Source organism: Antrostomus carolinensis, unplaced genomic scaffold, assembly GCF_000700745.2.
Source record: "Antrostomus carolinensis isolate BGI_N321 unplaced genomic scaffold, ASM70074v2 scaffold15876, whole genome shotgun sequence".
Taxonomy (NCBI): domain Eukaryota; kingdom Metazoa; phylum Chordata; class Aves; order Caprimulgiformes; family Caprimulgidae; genus Antrostomus; species Antrostomus carolinensis.
The window spans coordinates 34202-55205 of record NW_010321452.1 but is presented as its reverse complement, the minus strand read 5'-3'; the positions used below and the strand labels follow the sequence as shown (position 1 = coordinate 55205).

The window sequence follows — 21004 nt, the reverse complement described above, 5'->3', positions numbered from 1 at the left end:
AATTTTTTTAAAAGGACATTAACCTCTTTGGTAGCAGCCCATCCTCTCCACCACCAGGCATGAAAAACCCCAGAAAGACTGATAGCTTTAAGAAATTAAGCATGTCTATCTCCAACTTCATGTGTGTTGCATTCAAGTAAGACAAAGAGGCAAATAGTGACAAGTAATGGGACTTTTCCAGATTTCTTTACTTTTAATAGTCTAACATATTGTTAGTAACATAGTTGGCACTTCAAAATATATATTATTTTATTTCAACAATATTCCCTTAACTCTGTAGTTGTTCTTGAAGAAAAAAAAAATCACCTTTTGCCATAAATACTGGGTTGCTGTTCAAAACACTCTGTTTGTGCTAGGTTATTCTACAGTGCAACTGGGACCAGACTAACATTGACAACGGTTTCTACTGCCGCTTCCTTTGTGTTAAAAAAATGTCGTTTTTTTCTATAAAAACACAAACAAAGAAAATTTTACTGCATTAAATAAAGCCCTACTGTCAGTTGAGCGTATTTGCACTCTGTCATCGGCAAAAGACGTTCTCTGAGGTTCCTTTGAGTGGGTTTCACTTTGGGTTAGAGGGAGATCTGCCGTTCGGCAGCTTCTTTCTCCTTCACAGGACGAGAGCCAGGCTTTGAAAGCACAGTGACCTGGCTGAGAGCCAGGCACACAGGCAGAGTAGTGTTCATGTATTTTTTATGATAATACAAAAGGAAAGTCGAGTTATATAACAGGGGCCTTTGTAGTGCAGCTTTCTTTTTTAATCTGTAACAGAAAAGAGGAGAATGGAGGCCCCATTTAAGACTTCATACGGTGAAAGATGGCTGACATCTGAAGTTGTAAGAAGTCACCTGGCATCTGGCCACTGATTTCAGTGGTGGTGTGGATATTTCTTGCATAGATGTTGGATTTTTTTGTCCAGATGTCTGACCAAACCCAACCCAAGAGCTGTACTTTCCTAAAAAGGAGTCCCTATCCTTTCTCTAAAAGCAGAATTTTAAAAAATCACACTAAATAAAGTGAAGTAAAAACACAGCTGGATTGGTCAAACAGCTACAAAAGGATTAATCTCAACAGCAGCATTAGGATGTTTCCAGCACGCAGAAGGGAGAGGATCGATGGATATTTCACATCAGGGTTCCTATGGAGCATCCTGTGCATCTCCAAAGAAGACACTGGGGATTTGACAGGACCCTGACATCGGCAGACTTTGCACGCTGAATTCCTTCTGGGTCTCTAACGAGGTTCACTGTGCCCTGAAAGAGCTGAGCTGCTAATCACAGTCTTGGATATCGATGTACACAAAGAGGGTAGAGGAGGAGTACGGGTCTCCATTCTTGGTCAGAAGATGGATGTGGCGGTAACCTGGAAGCAGAGACATAGATGGAAAGTGGCCTTTAGTCCAGTTGGAAAAGCTTCATTTGCCAAGACCTTGCAAAAACATCTTACTGTCTCTGAGAGCATTTTGCTCCTGGCACTCCACAGAACAGGTAGGTCTGAGAGCACTGGTAACGTAATGTGGCTGAGGCCACTGCTGACAAGAGGATCCCTTCCCCAGAGATGGTGTTCAACAGCTGCTCAATAAACTGTTTATCATCTTGTCCACACCCCAGAGAGTGGACCTGTCTGACCTGAGGTCTAATGCATCTGGACCTCTCATCTAGGATATAGGAGCTTCCTAGAAGGCTCAGTGGTTGTGTGGAACAGAGAGCAGGGCCTTACCTTGCTTCAGACTAGTGAAGGGAAGGGTATACTGCCCGATGAAGTCATTCTTGGTTGACATGTCAAAGTCTTCCACCACAAACCGGACCAGGGCAAGTGCAGGGATCTCTATGTCAAACGTAAACTCTTCATCCCACTTCGGGTTAAAACCTGCGCAGCATAGACAAGGATGGAGATCAGAGCTGCTCACAAACAAGGAGGGAGGTGAGAGATGCTCACAAGCAAGGATGGAGGTCAGAGATGCTGGCAGATAAGGATGGCAGTCAGAGACACTTTCAAACAGATGGAGACTTTCCCTGACTGCCAAACTAATCTGACCCAGGCCAAAGGTCTCAGGAGATGCCAAGACCATTATTCCCAGCTCTGACACTGATTTGCTACCTGGTTTTAATAAATCCTTCAGATTAGGCTGCTCATTACACACCTCAGCACCACGTTCCCAGAAGGCAGCGAGGGGCAGGAGGAGGTGGGTGAACTCAGCTCTGCTCCACAGGCTCCCACTGGCCGATACATAGACTCATAGAATGATTTTGGCTGGAAAAGACCTTTAAGATCATCGAGTCCAACTGTAAACCTAACATTGCCAAGTCCACCACTAAACCATGTCCCTAAGTGCCACATCTACATGTCTTTTATAAACCTCCAGGGATGATGACTCAACCTCTTCCCTGGGCAGCCTGTTCTGATGCTTGACTACCCTTTCAGTGAATAAATTTTTCCTAATATCCAATCTAAACCTCTCCTGGTGCAACTTGAGGCTGTTTCCTCTTGTTTTATCACTTGTTGCTTGGGAGAAGAGCCCAAGACCCACCTTGCTACATGGATGTCTTTGGTTGCCATTGGACCAGCTGTAAATTTTTACAGCCCTAAACCATGGGAAGCAGAGTGGAGATCTGTGCCTTTGTGTTGTGACAGCCTTCTGAGGCCTTATGCCTCACTGAATGCTCAAGGTACACCCATATATCACCACTGTGTGCCTCAGTTTCCCTGTCTGCAAGAAAGGTTAGTGAGAAGTGTCTGATTACAAAAAGCATCATCAAGCCTGTGGACAAAATGGTTTATGTCCCCCTGTTATGAGGGCGGTGTCTGAGACAGCCAGACTAGCCCCACTTCTGCTATGGACAAGGATCTTGTGATCCAGACTCACAAAGCAAACAAAATCGTGACTGTCACATCAGATGAGAGATTAAGAGCAAGCTCAGTGCTCTCTCACTCTCCAGGTCACAGCGTGTACTCTCTGCAGTTTCAATAAACCACTCCCCAGAAATAAACAGGAGGAGAAGACATGTTTGAAATGCTGCTGCAACCAGCCCTTCCCAGACGGGAAGTCATAGAACCATAGAATGGTTTGGGTTGGAAGGGACCTTAAAGATCATGTTTTGAGGAGGGGTTGGAACAGACACCCCCAAAATCTTTTGCAAGATTGTGACACTTCCAGGATAAAATCAGTCTCACAAGAAGCCTTCTCTGGGAAGATCTTGGTGGGGATCTGTGCAACCCAGGTCAGGTCCAACTGCATGGAGGTAAAGAGCATTTCCAAATCTCTACCTCTGCAGATCTGGCAACCAGCCTCAAAACAACTCATATGGCTGAAGTTGTTTTGCAGGGAATTTCTGTCTCCAAACATCTTAGAGAGAAAAGAGAGGAAAGAACCCCTGAAAATCATTCTCCATAGGCCCAGCAGTCTGTGGAGCTAGTTCATGCCACCAGCAGTCTATAACCATGGTCCCTGCACTGAAGTAGGCCAACAGCACCTTCTGCTTAGTGTGGCAGGTTTGGGTGCACCTGGGCAGGTCTGGCAAGGAACACTCTGCTACATGAAACCACAGGGTTACTGCCCCAGGGTAGCACAGCATGGAAGAAACCCCCTTACCATTGTTTTCAATTACTTTGGTCTGCTTCTTGTTGTTATCCTGTTGGACGCCGTGGATTTCTACTGTTACCTTAGGATCAACAATGGCTTAGTGTGGCAGGTTTGGGTGCACCTGGGCAGGTCTGGCAAGGAACACTCTGCTACATGAAACCACAGGGTTACTGCCCCAGGGTAGCACAGCATGGAAGAAACCCCCTTACCATTGTTTTCAATTACTTTGGTCTGCTTCTTGTTGTTATCCTGTTGGACGCCGTGGATTTCTACTGTTACCTTAGGATCAACAATGGAGTTTTTGCTTTTGTTCACCTTGGGGAGCTGCTGACCAGAGATGATCTGTGGAAGAAACAGAAGAAGAGGTCAGGACATTATTAGGAGGAGGCAAACATAAGGGCAGTTACTGACAAAACAAGGGGAAATGGCTTTAAGCTGAAAGAGGGGAGGTTTAGATTAGATATTAGGAAGAAGTTCTTCACTGTGAGGGTGGTCAGATACTGGAACAGGTTGCCCAAGGAAGTTGTGGATGCCCCCTCCCTGGAAGTGTTTAAGGCCAGGCTGGATGAGGCTTTGAGCAATCTGGTCTAGTGGAAGGTGTCCCTGTTGATGGCAGGGGGGTTGGAACTGGATGATCTTTAAGGTCCCTTCCAACCCAAACCATTCTATAATTCTATGATCTCTCTCCATCTCCAGGTGTTCAGGGCCTGTTGTGACAAACTGGTGCTGGTCTTTCAGAGCCAGCATTGTGACATCCTTCAGAGGAAACTGTCATGAGCCAAAGCACCTAATGAACATTGCTCCACCCCAGCCAGCTGGTTAGAGGGCAGGCAACTTTTCTAACTATCCCCACAGTGATCAGATGATAGTTGGATACAACGGCAGTGACTGCTGACTGCGTATCTGCCTGTATGTTTCTGTAACGACAATAAATATTCTCATTAATCTCTCCTATTGCTGAACACTAAACATGTAAGTAAGTCCCTGGAGAATGAGAGCCCATGCAGGACTGAAGCAGAGACCCCAGCAGCGAGAAATGAGTAGGGTTAGGATAACATTACCCAGGTGGGATGAGGAGAAGAAGAAGGTACAACCTACACACCCCCCCTGAAGGTGGATGCTACTGAGACATTTTCCAACTTCTATTCTTACTTTAAGCAGAAGTTTCTTCTTTGTCCCCCATGTTCCTTCTGTGATGGATTTTGGATTGAATTTGGTTTGCTCATCCCGGAGGAATTCCGGCTTTAAGACATACCCAGAAAACCCATTGTCCTGGAACCGACCCTGGTAGACATCCATTTCTGTGCCTGCTGTCTGGAAATTTAGGGCAACTGCAAGATAAATAAATAAATTCAATCACTTTCAGATAAATCAATGGGAATCTTTTTATACTAATTCTGTTCACGTGAAATTGCACTTCATGGACATAAACATTGGCTTTTCCATACTTCAAAGAGCAGTGATAAACTCTGACCCTCAGAGCCTGCTATCCCTGAGGATTGCCTACTTCCAGAGATATTAGAGACAAGAGGAGCAATTACAACCATCTCAGCTGTCCTCCTGCCTTCCACAGGATCAAAAAGTGTCCTGCATGGATTTTATGCCATCTAGTTGAGCATCAGCATCTTTTAGATAAACCTAATCATCTCCATGCTGAAGGAGTTATCTCCTGCAGTGAAGCCACCAAATCCTTCTCAGATTGTTTCTCTGGCTACTTAGCCTCATTATAAAACCTCCTTTCCAGCCCAGATATGCCTATTCTCATTTTCCACCCTGAGGGGCATTGTTGTCTCTGTTGGTTAGACTAGAGAGCTCCTCAATGTCTGAACTCCTCACGTAGGAGTATAGAAGCTGTGATCAAATAATCTCTTTATTGTTCCCGGCCCAAAATAGATCAAGCCTCACTGGTGTCCTAACACCAGGCAGATTTCTTGTATTCTTTGCCATTTGTCACTATCTTTTAAAAAGCATTAACGTCAAATCTGGAAACAGTCTCTGTGAACAATCTCACTAACACCACAGAGGGAGCACACACAGTCCCCAGTGCCTCCTCAGCACTCCACTGGTTTCTCAGGGGTGATGCTAACCTCTTCAACAACTTCTACAACAGCTCTAGGACAGATGGCAATTTATACCCTGTAATACTTGAAGGCCAAAAGCATTTTAAAGCACTCTCCTGTTTTTCCACTCTCCTGTTTTTCCACCATGCTGGTTTTACTGGGAGCTGCAAGTACTCAGGGTTTCTGAAAAAATCTTATTTTGAGTGCCCAAATACTGAATTCAGGTCAGATAAGGCATGCAGGTCTGGCCTTAGCATACTCTAAGATAGACCTGGTGTTGCCTCCCAGAGACTCTCCTGAGGCTAAATTCAATGCTGGGGAGACAAACCTGTGCCCTCCATGGGGACTGCAGGACCCAGCAAGTTCATATGGTTCCAGGCACATCCAGGTCTACAAGGCTGAGGGTCAGGGAGCTCTGCATCTGCAGCTCCTCTTGTCTGGCTGGGCCACACAGGTACAACTGGGACACCTCCAACATCCAGCACCACCAAGAGAGCCAAGCATGTCATCACCATCCTGCCCACTTACCACTGCACCAGGTTTCCTGGATGAAAGCTACAACATAGCTCACTTCACAGGCTCTGGGACATCATCAGGGTCTCAACGCCCTGGGACAAGGTATGAAGTGCTGCTTTGGCCACAGGGAACAGCTCAGGCCACATATTGGCCCTTATAACTATTGTCCTTGCTCTAGGGTTTGAGAGATCTGAATTTGGTTTCCATCTCTGCCAGAGATCTCAGCATGCTTTTCAGTAAGTGACTGTAACTCCCGGCTGCCTCCTCCTTTTTTAAACGACAATAACTCTGTTCTCAGTGAACTCTGCAGGAAAGGCTCTGCTAATGGGTTTGAGTTGGGCCAGAAAATGGTCTATAAAAACTCATTGAGCATTGCCTGAAAAGCTGATCTCTCCCAGTGACCACTGAGTCTCTCTGCCTGCAAATACCTTGAGATTGTACATCTACCTCAGTTGAATCCCCACTATAGCCAGGTCATAGGTGACCCAGCCAGGTTGACCCTCTCCAACCTTCCAGTTGCACTCACCAATCTGGCAGCCGACGTTCCACAAGTCGATGGGGTTGTAGTTGGAAGAATCTGTCCTCCAGCCTGCAGGGTAGATCCGGCTCAGGTGTCTGATGTTGTGATGAATAAAGCTGGTTCCTACAGAAAAAAAGAGGGAAATGGCCCATTCAGTGACTGGAGCTGCTTTTATCTCTTCTTGATGCTGCTGTATACACTGCTCTTCCACTTAGTGAGTAGAATGGAATGTGAACTACCTGTATAAAATGGTATAAAATGCCCTTCTTGGTAGTAGCCTCTATGATATTAAGTTATTTTCACTGGTTTTCAGTGACATGTATGGGCAAAGAGATCATAACTCACGTATCTCAGGATGTTCAATCACCACCAGCTGTACCTTTATGGGGGACTAGGACAGAGAATGGCCTTTTGCCAGGGCAGAACATACATACCAGACTCCTGGGCTAGTTTCAGAGCTTTGCTCTCCGTGAATGATGACATCTCATAGAAAGGCCGAGGGTGGCTGGTGTCCCCAAAGCCATTGAAATGGACGCTCTTGCAGTACACAACTGTGTCTGACAGCTCCTTGGCCAGCTTCAGGGTGTCACTCTAAAAGCAGGAGAGCAAGAGGTTTGTGAGGAGTTTCCACAGTTGTACTCAAAAGTCATATTTTGTCTAGGACTCCTGGGGTTTCTTTTCTCCACCATCTTCACATGAAAAGGACGCACACTATCAACAGTCAGTGGCACCCCTATGCAGAGGGAGAGTGGAAAAGGGGAAGACTGCCCTTGCCATGTCCCTTGCCCTGCATGGAGAGTGCTTATCCCTCCTCTCAGAGCATCAGTGCCCTCTCAGGCCCATCCTGAACTGTCCAATGATACTACTACCAAGAATATTTAATTTCATCTGGGTTGTTTCTCCTTTCTGCATTTATTTGGATGTTATTGTGTGAATGAATATTTCAGCATCATTACCACAGCTCATGGGTGATTAGGTCTACAAACACAGGAACAACCCAACCAGCCTGTATTGGTGAGCTAAGAGAGGATTTCACACAACAGATGCTTTGCTGCCCCAGCACCTTTGTTGCATGGTGTCCTGCAGATGGATTCTCTCTGTATTGGTGGGATACCCTTTCTGCATGATCACTTGTATTTCAACATCAATGGCTTCCTCCAGTTGCTCAACTTTACAACTGAGCCTTAGCAATGAGGTTTCCACAATGTCCTGGTGCCAAGCATGCAAATCTGAATATAAGGGGAAGGGAAGGATTTTTTTGGCTTCCACAGAGCTTGAACTTTTTTCTCTTGAACTAGAAATTTCTTCTAATATGTAAGTTACTCCACAGCCACATTCATTGGTGCAACAGTAGGAACATATTAAAAGTATATTTCAATTGATTTTTTTCTTTTTCTTTGGGGTTTTTCTAGGGCATGGTACAGAGCCCACCTAGAAAGTGGTTTCCCACCAGGAGTCATGGGATAGGTTGACAAGACAGGATTTATTGATACAGGACTTCAGAGCCTTCTGCAATAGGCAAAAATCTAGTCTATAGTTTTTCTGCCTCTCCAGGTTTGCCCATTTTTGGGACTCAGTTACTTCTTTTCACTTACCTTCCCCTTCTGCTGTATCTCAGTCTTTACAGATTCATCTTCAATTTCAGCTGCTTCATCTTCATCAGAGACATCTTCAGCCTCCAGGTTGTTGTTCCCATTTGTTCCCATGGGGTCTTCCTGCCTGCTCAGCTTCTTGCCTTTCACAAGGATCTTCCCTTTTAATTGCTGAACGAGGAAAAGTAGACAAAATAGCTGATGATTAGAAAAGATTCTGGCCTGCCCTGAAGGAGCAAAGATATGATAGCTCCTCAACTGCAACTGGGGCCAGGACTTTTTAGAGTTGCATCAGTCACTGATTATTATCAATAGATGCAGGTAAAAAGAAGTTTGTTTTTCCACTGAGGCCTCACCCTGGCTTTGGCCAGCTTCTGAGACCACAAGCCATGAGTCTGAAAACCCCACATAGCCCTCTGATTCCCCTCTGATCCAGAGCTGTCCATCCCCTCAACTAGACAACTTATCGGTTGTACTGTTAGAGGCAATAAAAAGATACTATTTTTCTCAAAAGTGAATGTAGTTCAGCAAACAAGGCCAAGCCTGGAGCTGAGGGCTCATGAGAGCTCTTCATGGCACTGTTTCTGCCCCTCTGTGTGTGGCCCTGTTATTTAATCCACCTGTCTCTTCAATGTATGGTTAGAAACAAATATGCAACTTGGGAAACGGTGTAAGATCCATGCAAGGACTGAAGCAGCGCAGCCCTTTGCTCCACTGGACATTTTAATGGGGAGAGAAGTCCATTAATTCTCTCCCAGAGCCAGGATTAATTCTGGCCAGGCTGGATGAGGCTTTGAGCAACCTGATCTAGTGGAAGATGTCCCTGCTGATGGCAAGGGGGTTGGAACTAGATGATCTTTAAGGTCCCTTCCAATCCAAACCATTCTATGATTCTATAATTTCTGGACAGGTGCCTCATGCATAACAGACATGAGATTTTGATATGTAAGAGACCTTGGAGGTGAAACCTTCGGGTGCTGACAGCCTAAGGAAGAGTTCCCAAGCCCTTCTTAGGAAGAAGGTCCCAAAGAAGATACCTCCTCTTCTGAAAAGAACTCATCCTGTAACTGCTACCATGGTACAACATTAATAATAACCAGCAGCATGTGCCAATGTGACACAGCTGGCTGTTGAGCTAATCCAAGGAACACTCTTCTTGTGCTGAATAAACTCCATCCAACCTCTTCCAACGTCCACATAAAACCTGAGGTGAAGGAACACACCAACAGTGTGTGGTTGCTCTCAGACCACCATGTCATCGATATATCTCTTGTGCAAGATCTGACTGTGGAAGGAAGGCTGGAGAGGGCTGACTCTGAACCCAAACAAGGAAACAGTGATGTTGGCAGCAGAGAGCAGAACTGAGAAGGGTGACTGCCTGGGTGCAATCTCCAAGTGAGCTGATTATGCTACAAAACCACTTAATTCAGCCCAAGAGCACCCCTAGATTCTGCAGCTTCCAGTGAAGTCAGTGGGAGATCTGCTGCCATATGGATGTGTTCAGTAGTCCTGGCTTTGGAGGTTGCCAGTTACTCCAGAAAAATGCAATCTCAGAATTAGCTGATGCAGCCCCTCACTCTGAGTAGTGTGTTTCCTCCCCTCTCAGTGACAACCTGTATTTGCTCTTTCCACAACAGCAAAAGTAACGTTCTCAATGACAGGCCTGTGCAAAACCAAGGATATTTTATAAAGCAACACAGGCATTTTCAAAGAACATTATTCCTCCTTTGTGGGTGCAAGCAAATTGTATCACATCTTTACAGAGACCAGCCCAACTCCTCACCACCCAGCTAAGCTTTGGGTGAAGCTTGGTTTGAGCTGAATTTAACACTGACACCCAAGACAATAGCCAAGAGCGTGTTTCTTCAGCTCCCACAAATGACCTGTTTACATTGGGGCACTTTCCCTGTCACTAAAAAGTTACACAAAGGCAGCTGGAAGGAATGTTACTGGGAATAAAAGGCTCAAAGGAGCAGTCAGAGCATAGCAGTATCCTCCTCCCTGTCCCCAGACCATCCTCCATCCTCCCATCCCCTCAGCCCCTCTTCCAGGCAGAGCTGTGACCTTCTTCTTCACACCTATGGCTGAGAGATGAGTTGGCTCATCTTCAGAGTCTCACTTCAGTCTTCTGCTTGCATGTCTCTAACCACCCTCCTGCCCTCCACATCCAGCTCTTCCCTGTCCTTCCATAACACCCACCAGTAGAAGGTGAAATCCAGCTTTGTGTGATTGTTTGGATACCATGGAGGTATTTAAAAGTCCTGTGGACATAGTGCTGAGGGACATGGTTAGTTGGGGACTTGTCAGTGTGAGGTTAATGATTGGACTCAATGATCTTAAAGGTCTTTTCCAACCTAGGCAATTCTGTGATTCTGTGTGATTTGGTGAGTTTCCATGCTTCTGTCAACACTCTGAATGGACAAACCTGGAGGGCTTGCACTGGGGACAGCAGGGCGGAGTGCAGTGAAGTCTCTCTTGTCCTTCACAGGCTGCAGGGAGCATCCTGCTATATAATATATTCTTATCTGTTTCTGCTTTCTAATATCCCATAAGAAACCTTACCACCTCATCTCACACCTCAACAGGGATAAGGTATTTGGAGCAGGTTGATTCTTAATTACGAGTAGGTCTACTAGCCCTTTTTAAGCTTTTCCAGCTCAGGACAGCCTGTCCAGCCAGTGAGAATTCCAATTTCTGGTACAGGCCCATCCTAGATGGCTGAATAACATCAGCAGTGAAGGCACAGCAACACAGCCTCTACCTTGTCTCCTCACCACACCTCATACCAGAGCTGCCAGCAGCAGGTCCTTGGTGCTGGTGTTACGCTGTCTAGACTGGTTACGCTGGGAAATCCTGGATATGCTGCAGATGCTCCCCATGGACACAAGGACATTAGTCAGCCCAGACTGTGTCACACAAGACTCTCTGTACAGTGATTATGATTATTCCCTTTTGGCCTTGAAATGTAAGAGGTTGGCTCCATTCTGGAGTCCTGTTGTATTGCAGAGGTTTAGCTTCCCCCCGTGCAGGTGATTTCCACTGTGCCTATGAGGGAGAGGAGTCCATGTGCCACCTATCCCAGAGGAGATGCATTAGCTTATTGGTCCACAATGAGGGGTGAGATTCACCCCAAACCAGAGCATTTTCATCCCCATTTCCTCCAGGTGCTGTTCTATAGTAGCACTGCACTGAATCCACCCTGCAGAAGCTGTCAGTCCCAGGCATTGTCTTCTTTCATTTAATATGGGTGCTAGGGAGCAAAGTCCAAAATTTTATTGCTTATCTTCTTTAACAAGGTTTTAAATAAACTGATGCACACAGACACAAACACACACATGCACTTCTTCCATCTCTTGTTTCCCCTTCATGTGATATTAAGTATTTCTAGCCTGAGGCAAAAGACACTCAGCTCATCAGTTCAGCTCTGTTGAGCAGATCCCTTGTTTTAGGAAGAAGCATCAGCTGAAATACTCAATAAATATTCTCCAAGTAGACCATAAAGCTATTTCAACTGCCTGTGGCAAGCCCAAGGTTGAATATAACCTAAGAAAATGCAAAAGGCTACAAGGACACTGGACTCTACTGAGAATATATAGTGGAGTGGTTGCTGGAATAGATGCAGGTCTTTCCCTTCCTCACATGCCCTGTAAATTCCATTATCTTAGTTCTCCACAAGCGGAGCTCCCCTGCTCTCCCAGCTTTTCTACTGCAGGCTGAACAAACTCAACTCTGCAAATGAAATGGTTCTGACACAAAGCAGGCTTTGCTTCCTCTGGGAGTTGGTACGTGGCACCCATCTTAAATTAAAGCACTGTTGATTCAATCAGAAGGAGCAAAGCTGTAAAAAGCAGAGGATTTTAAAAGATCTGGGTACACATTTATCCTAACTGAAAGTTTCTTGCCCCTATTAGCAACCTGAAAGCCATGACAAGGTCTGATTTCCAGTTTTCATCTCAATGGAAGTGGAAGATTTTTAAAGTGATCCACCTCATCAAATTTTCTGTACCTTCAACACCTCCTTTAGACCCAACAGAGAGAACTGAACACTCCCAGGGTGTGATTCTTCTTGTCTATTTAGACAAACATTTATGAGGAGGTGGACCACACATCCAACTCCCCTGGTTCTGTTAACTAGTCCTCAAAAGGAGCCCAAAGTAAAGTGCTCGTGTACATGGATATACAGGGTCTGAGCACTGCCACCTTACATCCCACTCTCAGGATGAAGATATCTATCTCCCCAGATTTCTGAGAAGCTGTGAGGATTAACATGTTCACATTCATAAGGAGATGTGCAGACCAGATGCACTAACTGATAACACATCTCTACCTGTATATGTCTTTCAGCCTAGTTGTAAACTCAAGTGTTGCAGGGTTTATCAATCAGTGACACCAGAAGATGAACAGAGTCTCCAAAAAAGGGGAAGAAACACATTATCAAAGAAGGTTTTGAGAGATTTGAGGGAAACTCAGCTCAAGAACTTCAGCCAAGAAGATGCACTGCAGACAAGACTGACACAAGCTGGGCTAACCTTGGAGAAAGGCATAAATGTGGAGTTAGGCATAAGGCAGGAGGACTTGAAGCCACATTCATGCTGAGTGTATGGTGCAAAAATTACCCTCCTAGGCAGACAGCTCCCAGGGTCATTGTTGACTTAAGAGACCTGTGACAGAACCTGGTCTGGACTTAGCTGAGACAAATCTAGAGGCAATAGATGTGACTGATCTGACAGCTGGTGGGACAGCGGAGGTGTGGGATGGCAGAGGCACCTGCCACTGCACTAGGGTTCCCAACTGGGGGGCTCATGGTCCTAAGGGTCACCTACCAAGACAGGTCTGTTAAACCTAAAGCCACTGTTGCTGTAAACAGCAAGTCCAGTAACAAAATGTTGGAGGGGTTTCAGCCATGCCTGACACGCTGAATAGTCACGTGCACTGTTGGCAGCTGTTTTAGTCTCGTTCCAGGGCTGCGTTTTTGCAGCATTTCTATCTGGGATGCCGGGAGAGGGGGAAGGGGCCCTGGCAGATCCCTGTGCAGATCAGGGATGGGGCAGAAGGGCCTAAAACAAGCAATCAGCAGCAGAGACTGGAGCAGCTCTTCCCTACAACCCTGGCATTTCCTGGACCTTCTATGTGGCTTTTGGCCTTTCATCCTATAGGCCTTTAATTTACAATTGGAACCAGCTTGAGGGAGACATTTAGATGTTCCACATAACCCAACGTTGCTCCTGAATGGAGCCTAATCACAGAATCACAGAATTACCTCGATTGGAAAAGACCTTTAAGATCATCAAGTCCAATCATAAACCCCACACTGACAAGTCCCCGACTAACCCATGTCCCTCAGCACTGTGTCTACACAACTCCTCAATCCCTCCAGGGATGGGGACTCCACCACTGCCCTGGGCAACCCCTTCCAATGCCTCAGAACCCTTGCAGCAAAGAAATTCTTCTTCACATCCCATCTCAACTGCCCTTGGTGCAACTTGAGGTCATTTCCTCTTGTTCTGTCACTTGTTCCTTGGTTGAACATACCAGCCCCCCCCTCTCTGCACCCTCCTCCAAGGGACTTGGACAGAGCCAGAAGGTCTCCCCTCAGCCTCCTTTTCTCCAGGCTCAACAACCCCAGTTCCCTCAGCCAGGAACTCAGCACACTTGTGCTCCAGACCCTTCCCCAGCTCCTTTGCCCTTCTCTGGACACGCTCCAGCACCTCCATGTCCTTCTTGGAGTGAGGGGTCCAAAACTGAACCCAGCACTCAAGGTGTGGCCTCACTAATCACTAACCTGATAATAAATCAGATGCCTGCCCTGGGCTGTGGTATGAATCGTTAGTGCAAATTTAAACTGTTGATCTTCCTTTAATTACTGACACTGCCCTGCTGACACAAACTGCAGCGATGCTTCGCTTGTTTTTATTTACAGCTTTTCAGTCTTCTCCACAGTGACAGATCCCACACTTTTTCTAATATAAAAACCATTAAGTTGTCCCAGGTTTCCCCATGCCAGCTTCACAAGGAAGTGGAAAGGTTTCTGCTTTGGTTTTTGTTTGTTATTTGTTTTTTTTTTTCTTTACTGTTTCCACTTCAATGAATTTTCCACCAAAAAAAATCATCATTTCAGCCCTTTGCCCTCTCCCAGTTCACATGGCAGGAAGGCAGAGGAAAAGTACCAGAAGGAAAAGGGGAGGTTTTACTACATTGGCAATTTTTCTCCCTTTAAACTAAATGGCTCAGTCCCTCTGATGGAGCATATGAGCCCAAATCCATTCACTAAGGTAGATCTAGGCCATTTCCTTCCAGCTGGGGCCACGTGTCCATCTGGGCAATCAGAGCAGGAGGTTAGATGAGCACAGGAATGGGAAAAACATCTTTGGGAAGCTGGGGTCATTCCCTTACACATACATCACACATTTCTTTCCCTGGTGTTTCTCCTTTCTTCATATCATTCCTCTGGTCACAAGGCAGTGTTTTGAAAAGCCATCACCAGCTTTCCTGAACCTGCACCGAGGATCTACAGCAAGCCAGGAGATGACACTGAAGACTTTGATTTTTCCAACTCAGTAACAGCCTGCAGAGACCCGTGCTGGGTGTATCCTCACCCAGTTCTTAAATGGAGGCAACTTGTCTGTGCCAGTGCAAAGGTCCTGCTCAAGCAGCAGCATTAAAAATTATGATTCATCCTAATTTATGGCACTGGTGCCTAGGGACCAACCCAGATCAGCTTCCCTCTGTGCTAGGCATTGTATCAAGTGAGGCATGACATTCCCAAACAAAAGGGGAAAGTCAGAAAGGGAAAAGAGAAAAAGGGAGAGGGAGAACAAATATAGAAGATATTTTGGGTGGATCATTTTCCTCTCCTTTCTCCCCTGCTGACTGCCAGCTTAATCCCACCCACAACCTCCTTCCAGCTCTGGCTAGGCATTCTCATCCAATTTTTTGGCAAATTATTTCTTTAGAAAAGAAATGCAATTTAAAGGGAACTGCAGCTATCCACACAAAAGTCTGTTTCTGCAACAGCTTAAGAAGAAAGAAAGAAAGAAAGAAAGAAAGAAAGAAAGAAAGAAAGAAAGAAAGAAAGAAAGAAAGAAAGAAAGAAAGAAAGAAAGAAAGAAAGAAAGAAAGAAAGAAAGAAAGAAAGAAAGAAAGAAAGAAAGAAAGAAAGAAAGAAAGAAAGAAAGAAAGAGAAAGAAAGAAAGAAAACACAAACCCAAAGGGTGGAAACAGATGAATGTTTCATTTTGGCTTCTGTTTTGGAAACAATTTTTTTTTTTTTCATATCAAGATTCCATTTCCAACTTTCTCTAATTGTCAGCTAATGATTTATAGTGGTGTTACGCTGTTGAGGGTTGTATATCTCCTTCCTCCTGCAGGGTCCAAGCTCATCTCCCAGCTTCACGGCTGCCCTTATTCGTGGGAATCAAAGGGGCATTTCTATGCAGGCTCCTGCCTCCCTTTGTCCTCCATGGACATCCCCATGGGAAGACCAATCCCACCACCCCAGGCTGATGAAGATGATCAGAGGGCTGGAGCACCTTTCTTATGAAGAAAGGTTGAGGGAGCTGGGATTGTTTAGCTTGGAGAAGAGAAGGCTCTGGGAAGACCTTAAAGTGGCCTTCCAGTACTTAGGAGCTTATAAACAGGAGGGAGAGCGACTTTTTACATGGGCAGATAGTGATAGGACAAGGGGAAATGGTTTTAAACTAAGAGAGGAGAGATTTAGGTCAGATATTAGGAGGAAATATTTCACCCAGAGGGTGGTGAGGCACTGGCACAGGTTGCCCAGAGAAGTTGTGTGTGCCCCATCCCTGGAGGCACTCAAGGCCAGGTTGGATGGGGACCTGGGCAGCCTGATCTAGTGGTTGGCAACCCTGTCCACAGCAGGGGGGTTGGAACTGGATGATCTTTAAGGTCCTTTCCAACCTAAACCATTCTATGATTCTATGATGATTCTGAGAGGTCACCCCAGGCCATTCTCAGTGGGAGGACACTTCAAGCTTGATACAGTTTTAGGCTACCTGTACTGGTTTTCCTTTTGAGTTTTGAGGGGTTAAGCAACCACAGCTTAACTGTGGTTCTGGTCCTTCCAGCCCTCATCAATTCCTAATCAGTAGGCTGGTTCTCCCAAGGCATTAAAGGAGGTGAGGAGCATACGCTACATCCCTTAGCAGAGAGCAAAACATCTCACCTGCCATGAAATTAGTCAGTGTCCCGTGCTGCTGGATTAAAAACACAGAGACACCTTGTAGTCACTCCTTGCAGTCCTAATCTTCCCTGCATGTGCAGCAATCTAACAGTGCTTCAGAGGATTAGCCTGAAGAAGGTCAGCTTTGGGGTGTGGGGAGCAGACACAAAATAGACCCTCAGGATTCAGCTCCTCTGGGAAAAGCCAGAAAGTCAACCTCCTGATGGGATGAAGGACATTCCCTGGCCTTGGTAAATGGACCAGGAATGTCCTCAGTCCTGCAGGGATGTCTCCTCTGAGACCTTAGACAACAAACAAGGAGCAACAGGGCATTTTGTGCTTGATATGCACAGGGTACCTTTAGGTACTCCTATTTATTTTTCCAGCACTGTCCACAGACAATCTCTGTTCCTCAGCAAGTGCAGTTCCCACCAATCCTCAAGTATATTGTCCACTACTTGTCACCCAGCAAAAAGACAGACCTCTCTCTTGTCTGACCCTCAGAAGGCAGAAAGTGCTAGAGTAGCCTTGCTTACCTCTGGGGAGGGGAACTGGGATTTGTTTCCATCAACTGGGGCAACCAAGAGCATGTCCTGCAGGATGGTCGTCATGTGGTGAGCCATGACCTTCTGCTGGTCGACGCTGCAGTGGTTCTCCAGGGAGATGATGACAGGGTATGGTGAGGTCTAGAACAAGCCAGTAACATACACTATGAGTGAACACTGCAATTTCACCAGTCTAGAGCAACTGATAGAAACCCCAGTGCTATTTTCTCTGGAAATGAATGTGTCAACAGTAGGGTCAAGTATTCTGCTGAAATGAGCATTTGTTAAAAATGGACAAATTGAACTGTTCAGTAGCTACTCAGATCTCTGCTGATGCCTTCTAGAGATGATGATCCAATGGACAGGGCACTAGGCTGAGTCAGGATGCCTCCCACAGACTTTCTGGGGCACTTTGATGAGGCTCCCTCTGCCTCCATTCTCCACCTGCACTGTGGATCAGAGCACCTTCCTACCTCAGAGGAAGAACTGGGAAAGGAGGCTTTGAAGTCATTGGGTTTGCTCAAATCCTTAGGTGACATGAATCCCTCCTCCATTCATGCATAAGCCTGAAGGAGTTCCCTGTGGCCCTTCCCAGTCATTTTGTGTGCTGAAGGCATTGTCATTGTCACTGCTTTATAGCCCCAAAGGAAACTTGATACTGGCTCTCAAGTGCCCTGAAGGAAAACAGCAGAAATCCCAGTGAGTCTGGACAGACCCAAGGTTTTTTAAAGACTACTGGCCCAGCACTGCCATAGAAGACTCCAGAACTGCTCATTCCTATCACTCCCTCCAAAAAACATGCACCTGGGTTCCTCTAAACTAAGAACAGATCCTGAAACATCAAGGCCACCACAAATCATGGGCTTATTTGCATTTCCCTCTAGGTATGCTCAAGATATTGGGCATTATTTTCATTGCAGTGGGGTCCAAGATGCAGCTATGCTGGTTTATATTCAAAATCATCCTCGGATTGTGCTCTGTCTCTCCAGCAACTCCCAGGAATGGATCTCTGCAGAAAGTAGAACATGGAAGCCCAGAAAGAAGGACACATCTTGTACCCATGAGAAATGCTAAGGTGAAGTCTTCATTGTTTATGTTGTCTGCTGGGAGGGCAGAGGCCTACTATCAGTCTTGGATTGTGCAATATGAGAAATCTGAGAGGGTCCCTTGTCCTTACTTTGAAAGCATAGTTCTTGATGGCCTTAATGACATCACTGAAGAGGATCTTGGAGGTGAGAGTGTAGCCATGATAAATGATGGGCTCCGAGTTAGGGCCATCCCAGCAATCCAGTTCCACACAGCGGCAGCCTTTGGTGAGGGCTCTGGAAACAAAAAAGGGACCTGATTGGGTTCTAAACCTTCTGCTCCATCTCAAAATGAGAGTGCATCAGGCACAGGTATTGCCTGGGAAGGCTGGTGGGGAGTTTGGGGAGCAAGGGAGAAAAGAGGAGCTTGGAAAAACAGGAAAGCACATGGAGAAAGGATGGGATCAGGAGAGCTCAGAATCATCAAAGAGAGCTCAAGGTTGAGCAAGGAAAGCACAGTAGGATCTGAGAAAGGAGGTAGTGAAAGTCCAAGGTAAGAATTATCCAAAGAAGAAGATATAATGAGTGCCAGATGAGAAAGGACATTCATGACTGTGCCCAAAGTCTTTTCCCAAAGATGGTTAAGAGAAGAGAAAATCAAGAGCGGCTACATTGGAAGAAAGACAGTAAGGTAGTCAGTCTTAGAAGCCAGGTCACAAAGCCTGGATGATGTGACTTCTTAATCTAGATCTGATAAGACATGAGAGACGAATCCTCAGAGCTGTCATGGAAGGAGCTGTGGGAACTCCACCATAGCTTGGGAGACTACTGAGGGCCAGTTTCCCAAACTGAGTCTGCAGGCTGAATTTCCACTTGAAACTCCCACCTCTACCTACCCATACTTTTATTTTAATTTACTTTCAAATGTACATTCCCCCTGTACAGACTTATCTGTCCAGCAGGTCATCTCTTTTACAGTAACTCCCTCTGTGTTTCAGATAACACAACTCCTTTAACTCATTGCAATAAGAATCATGGGATATATATTTTTTTACAAGTAAAACATAATTCTGTAAGATACTGTAAGAGGAATTCAAAGAGCTACTGAAAAGCAACTTGTGCCAGATTTCACTCTTTGCTCTTTTGAGCTTGTGACTCTGGACAGCCATTGTCCCCCAGGAATCAGATAAGTAATAAACAAAGAGAGAATTGCAGGGAAACACTGATGAGGAAACACTGTCTGACTTGACAAAAGTACAGGTCATAGCAGAAGTAATGTAAGGTGGTTGTGCAAGTTAGTAAAAGCCACTGCAAACATCTGGCCATGAGACATCAGACAGCAGTTGTTAAAGGCAGAAGTTATCAGCACCTAATGTTCTGTCCAGGGATGCCGTGAGAGCATCTGAGCTGCTAAAGAGGGACGAGGCTTAAGTTTCCTGATCACCCACATTGCCCTATTAGCTCATATCCTACCTCTTTTTTTGGACTGCTCTAACTAGGTCTCTCCAAAATAAACCCCAGTGTGGTTCTAGGGGTAGTCCACGCCAGGGGCTACTCCCAAAAGGCAGTAGAGATCGCAAGCATCATGACAATATGCATCATTTTGGCTCCTTTCACCCCTGGCACAGTCCTGCAGCTTTGTCCTAGAAATCTTTGCACCTTGCAAGCTCCTTGCATTCTCTCATGCCGTATTCTGGGGAATGCAACATCCTCCCTCAGCATCATGTTTTGAAAACTCCATGCTAGAGGGTTACAATCCAGCCTCCACATGATTGTAGATATTTTAAACTACTCCCAGCTGTGATAATTATACATCTTACAGTTGGGTGGACACCACATGGGGCCCAGCAGAGACCCAGGTCAAAATGCTATGAAAAGAGAATAATGGCCAACCTGGTTTAGAAACAGTTCACCCTGATGTGAATATGGGCCAGTCTGCATTACCTGGTCTCAGGGTGGGAGACTGCTTCTTGGTCCTCTTGCATTAGCAGTAGAGATGCACCCTATGTCTTCTATAAGAAAGAGGTCAACCTCTCACACACATACATGAATACCCACATACATACATTACCTGATATAGGCTTCTGTGCTGCTTGGACCTGTGAGCTGATCTTCCATGAGATATGTATTGTGTGAGGATGATACCAAGTAGTGACTGAGAGGCTGAGTCATGTCCTGGTAAACTTTACGGTGGGAGGGGTTGAATATATTCCCATCATCGGACAGCAGGTACATCAGGAAACCATCTTTGGTCATGGCGTTACCCCTCTTAGCTGTCAGATAAATAGACAGAGAGAAATCCTATACTTAAAATCTGACACCACCAGGTTGTGCCATCCTCTCCAGAGGATCTCAAAAGCAAAACGTGCTCCCTAGTCATTCAGTTAATAGTAAAGATATTGATTCTGTTCAGATTATGATGACAGCTTCATCTGCCTGAAAATGCTTTTAAAACCCTTCACAAGCATAGCTTTTTACGACACTTACTGTCCTTGATAACATCTTAAAAGTGTCAAAGACAGAACTTACCTCATCTGTCTCTAGAGATCTACAGCATAAAAATCTCCATTTGAGCACTTCAAGCTTTCTTGATGCCAGCACAGAGAAGCTGTCAGATGTCTAAACATAGGCAGATAAATCCTGTCTAGATTATCCAATGAATACATGATTTTCAAAGAGTAAATGCAAAATTACCCAATTTTGAGGAGAAACTGAGCTCTCCCTATCTTGAAGGACTGAGCTAGATCTCAGCCTAATCCCCAAGTCTGACATCTGCAAAGCATTGTCCCTCTCTTGAAGGTATACCAGGACAGTGCAAAAACAGCCTATGAACCTGTGTTCGTTTCTTGAGCATGTCCCCTAAGGTGCTCCAGACTGGCACTTCATTTAATTTCTGAGCAGAAAGACAGTTCTGTGACTGCTGTCCTAAACAAGTGTCGCCTTCTTGGCCCTCTATTTAGAGACCTCATCACCCAATGGCTTTT

At 45.6% G+C, this 21004-nt stretch overlaps 1 protein-coding gene across 1 annotated transcript in view; it reads right to left on the bottom strand.

The window, feature by feature from the left end:
* Nucleotides 1-807: 807 nt before the first annotated feature.
* PLCD1 (phospholipase C delta 1) overlaps nt 808-21004 on the bottom strand; it is a 46789-nt gene continuing 26592 nt past the window's right edge. The window contains exons 6-15 of the mRNA XM_010169947.1: nt 20092-20293; nt 18173-18317; nt 16987-17136; nt 8275-8442; nt 7114-7270; nt 6686-6802; nt 4736-4914; nt 3793-3925; nt 1720-1869; nt 808-1362 (exon numbers count right to left, since the gene is read on the bottom strand). Coding sequence (XP_010168249.1) covers nt 1271-1362; nt 1720-1869; nt 3793-3925; nt 4736-4914; nt 6686-6802; nt 7114-7270; nt 8275-8442; nt 16987-17136; nt 18173-18317; nt 20092-20293 — 1493 coding nt within the window. The 3' untranslated portion in view covers nt 808-1270. The remainder of the gene's footprint in view (nt 1363-1719; nt 1870-3792; nt 3926-4735; nt 4915-6685; nt 6803-7113; nt 7271-8274; nt 8443-16986; nt 17137-18172; nt 18318-20091; nt 20294-21004) is intronic.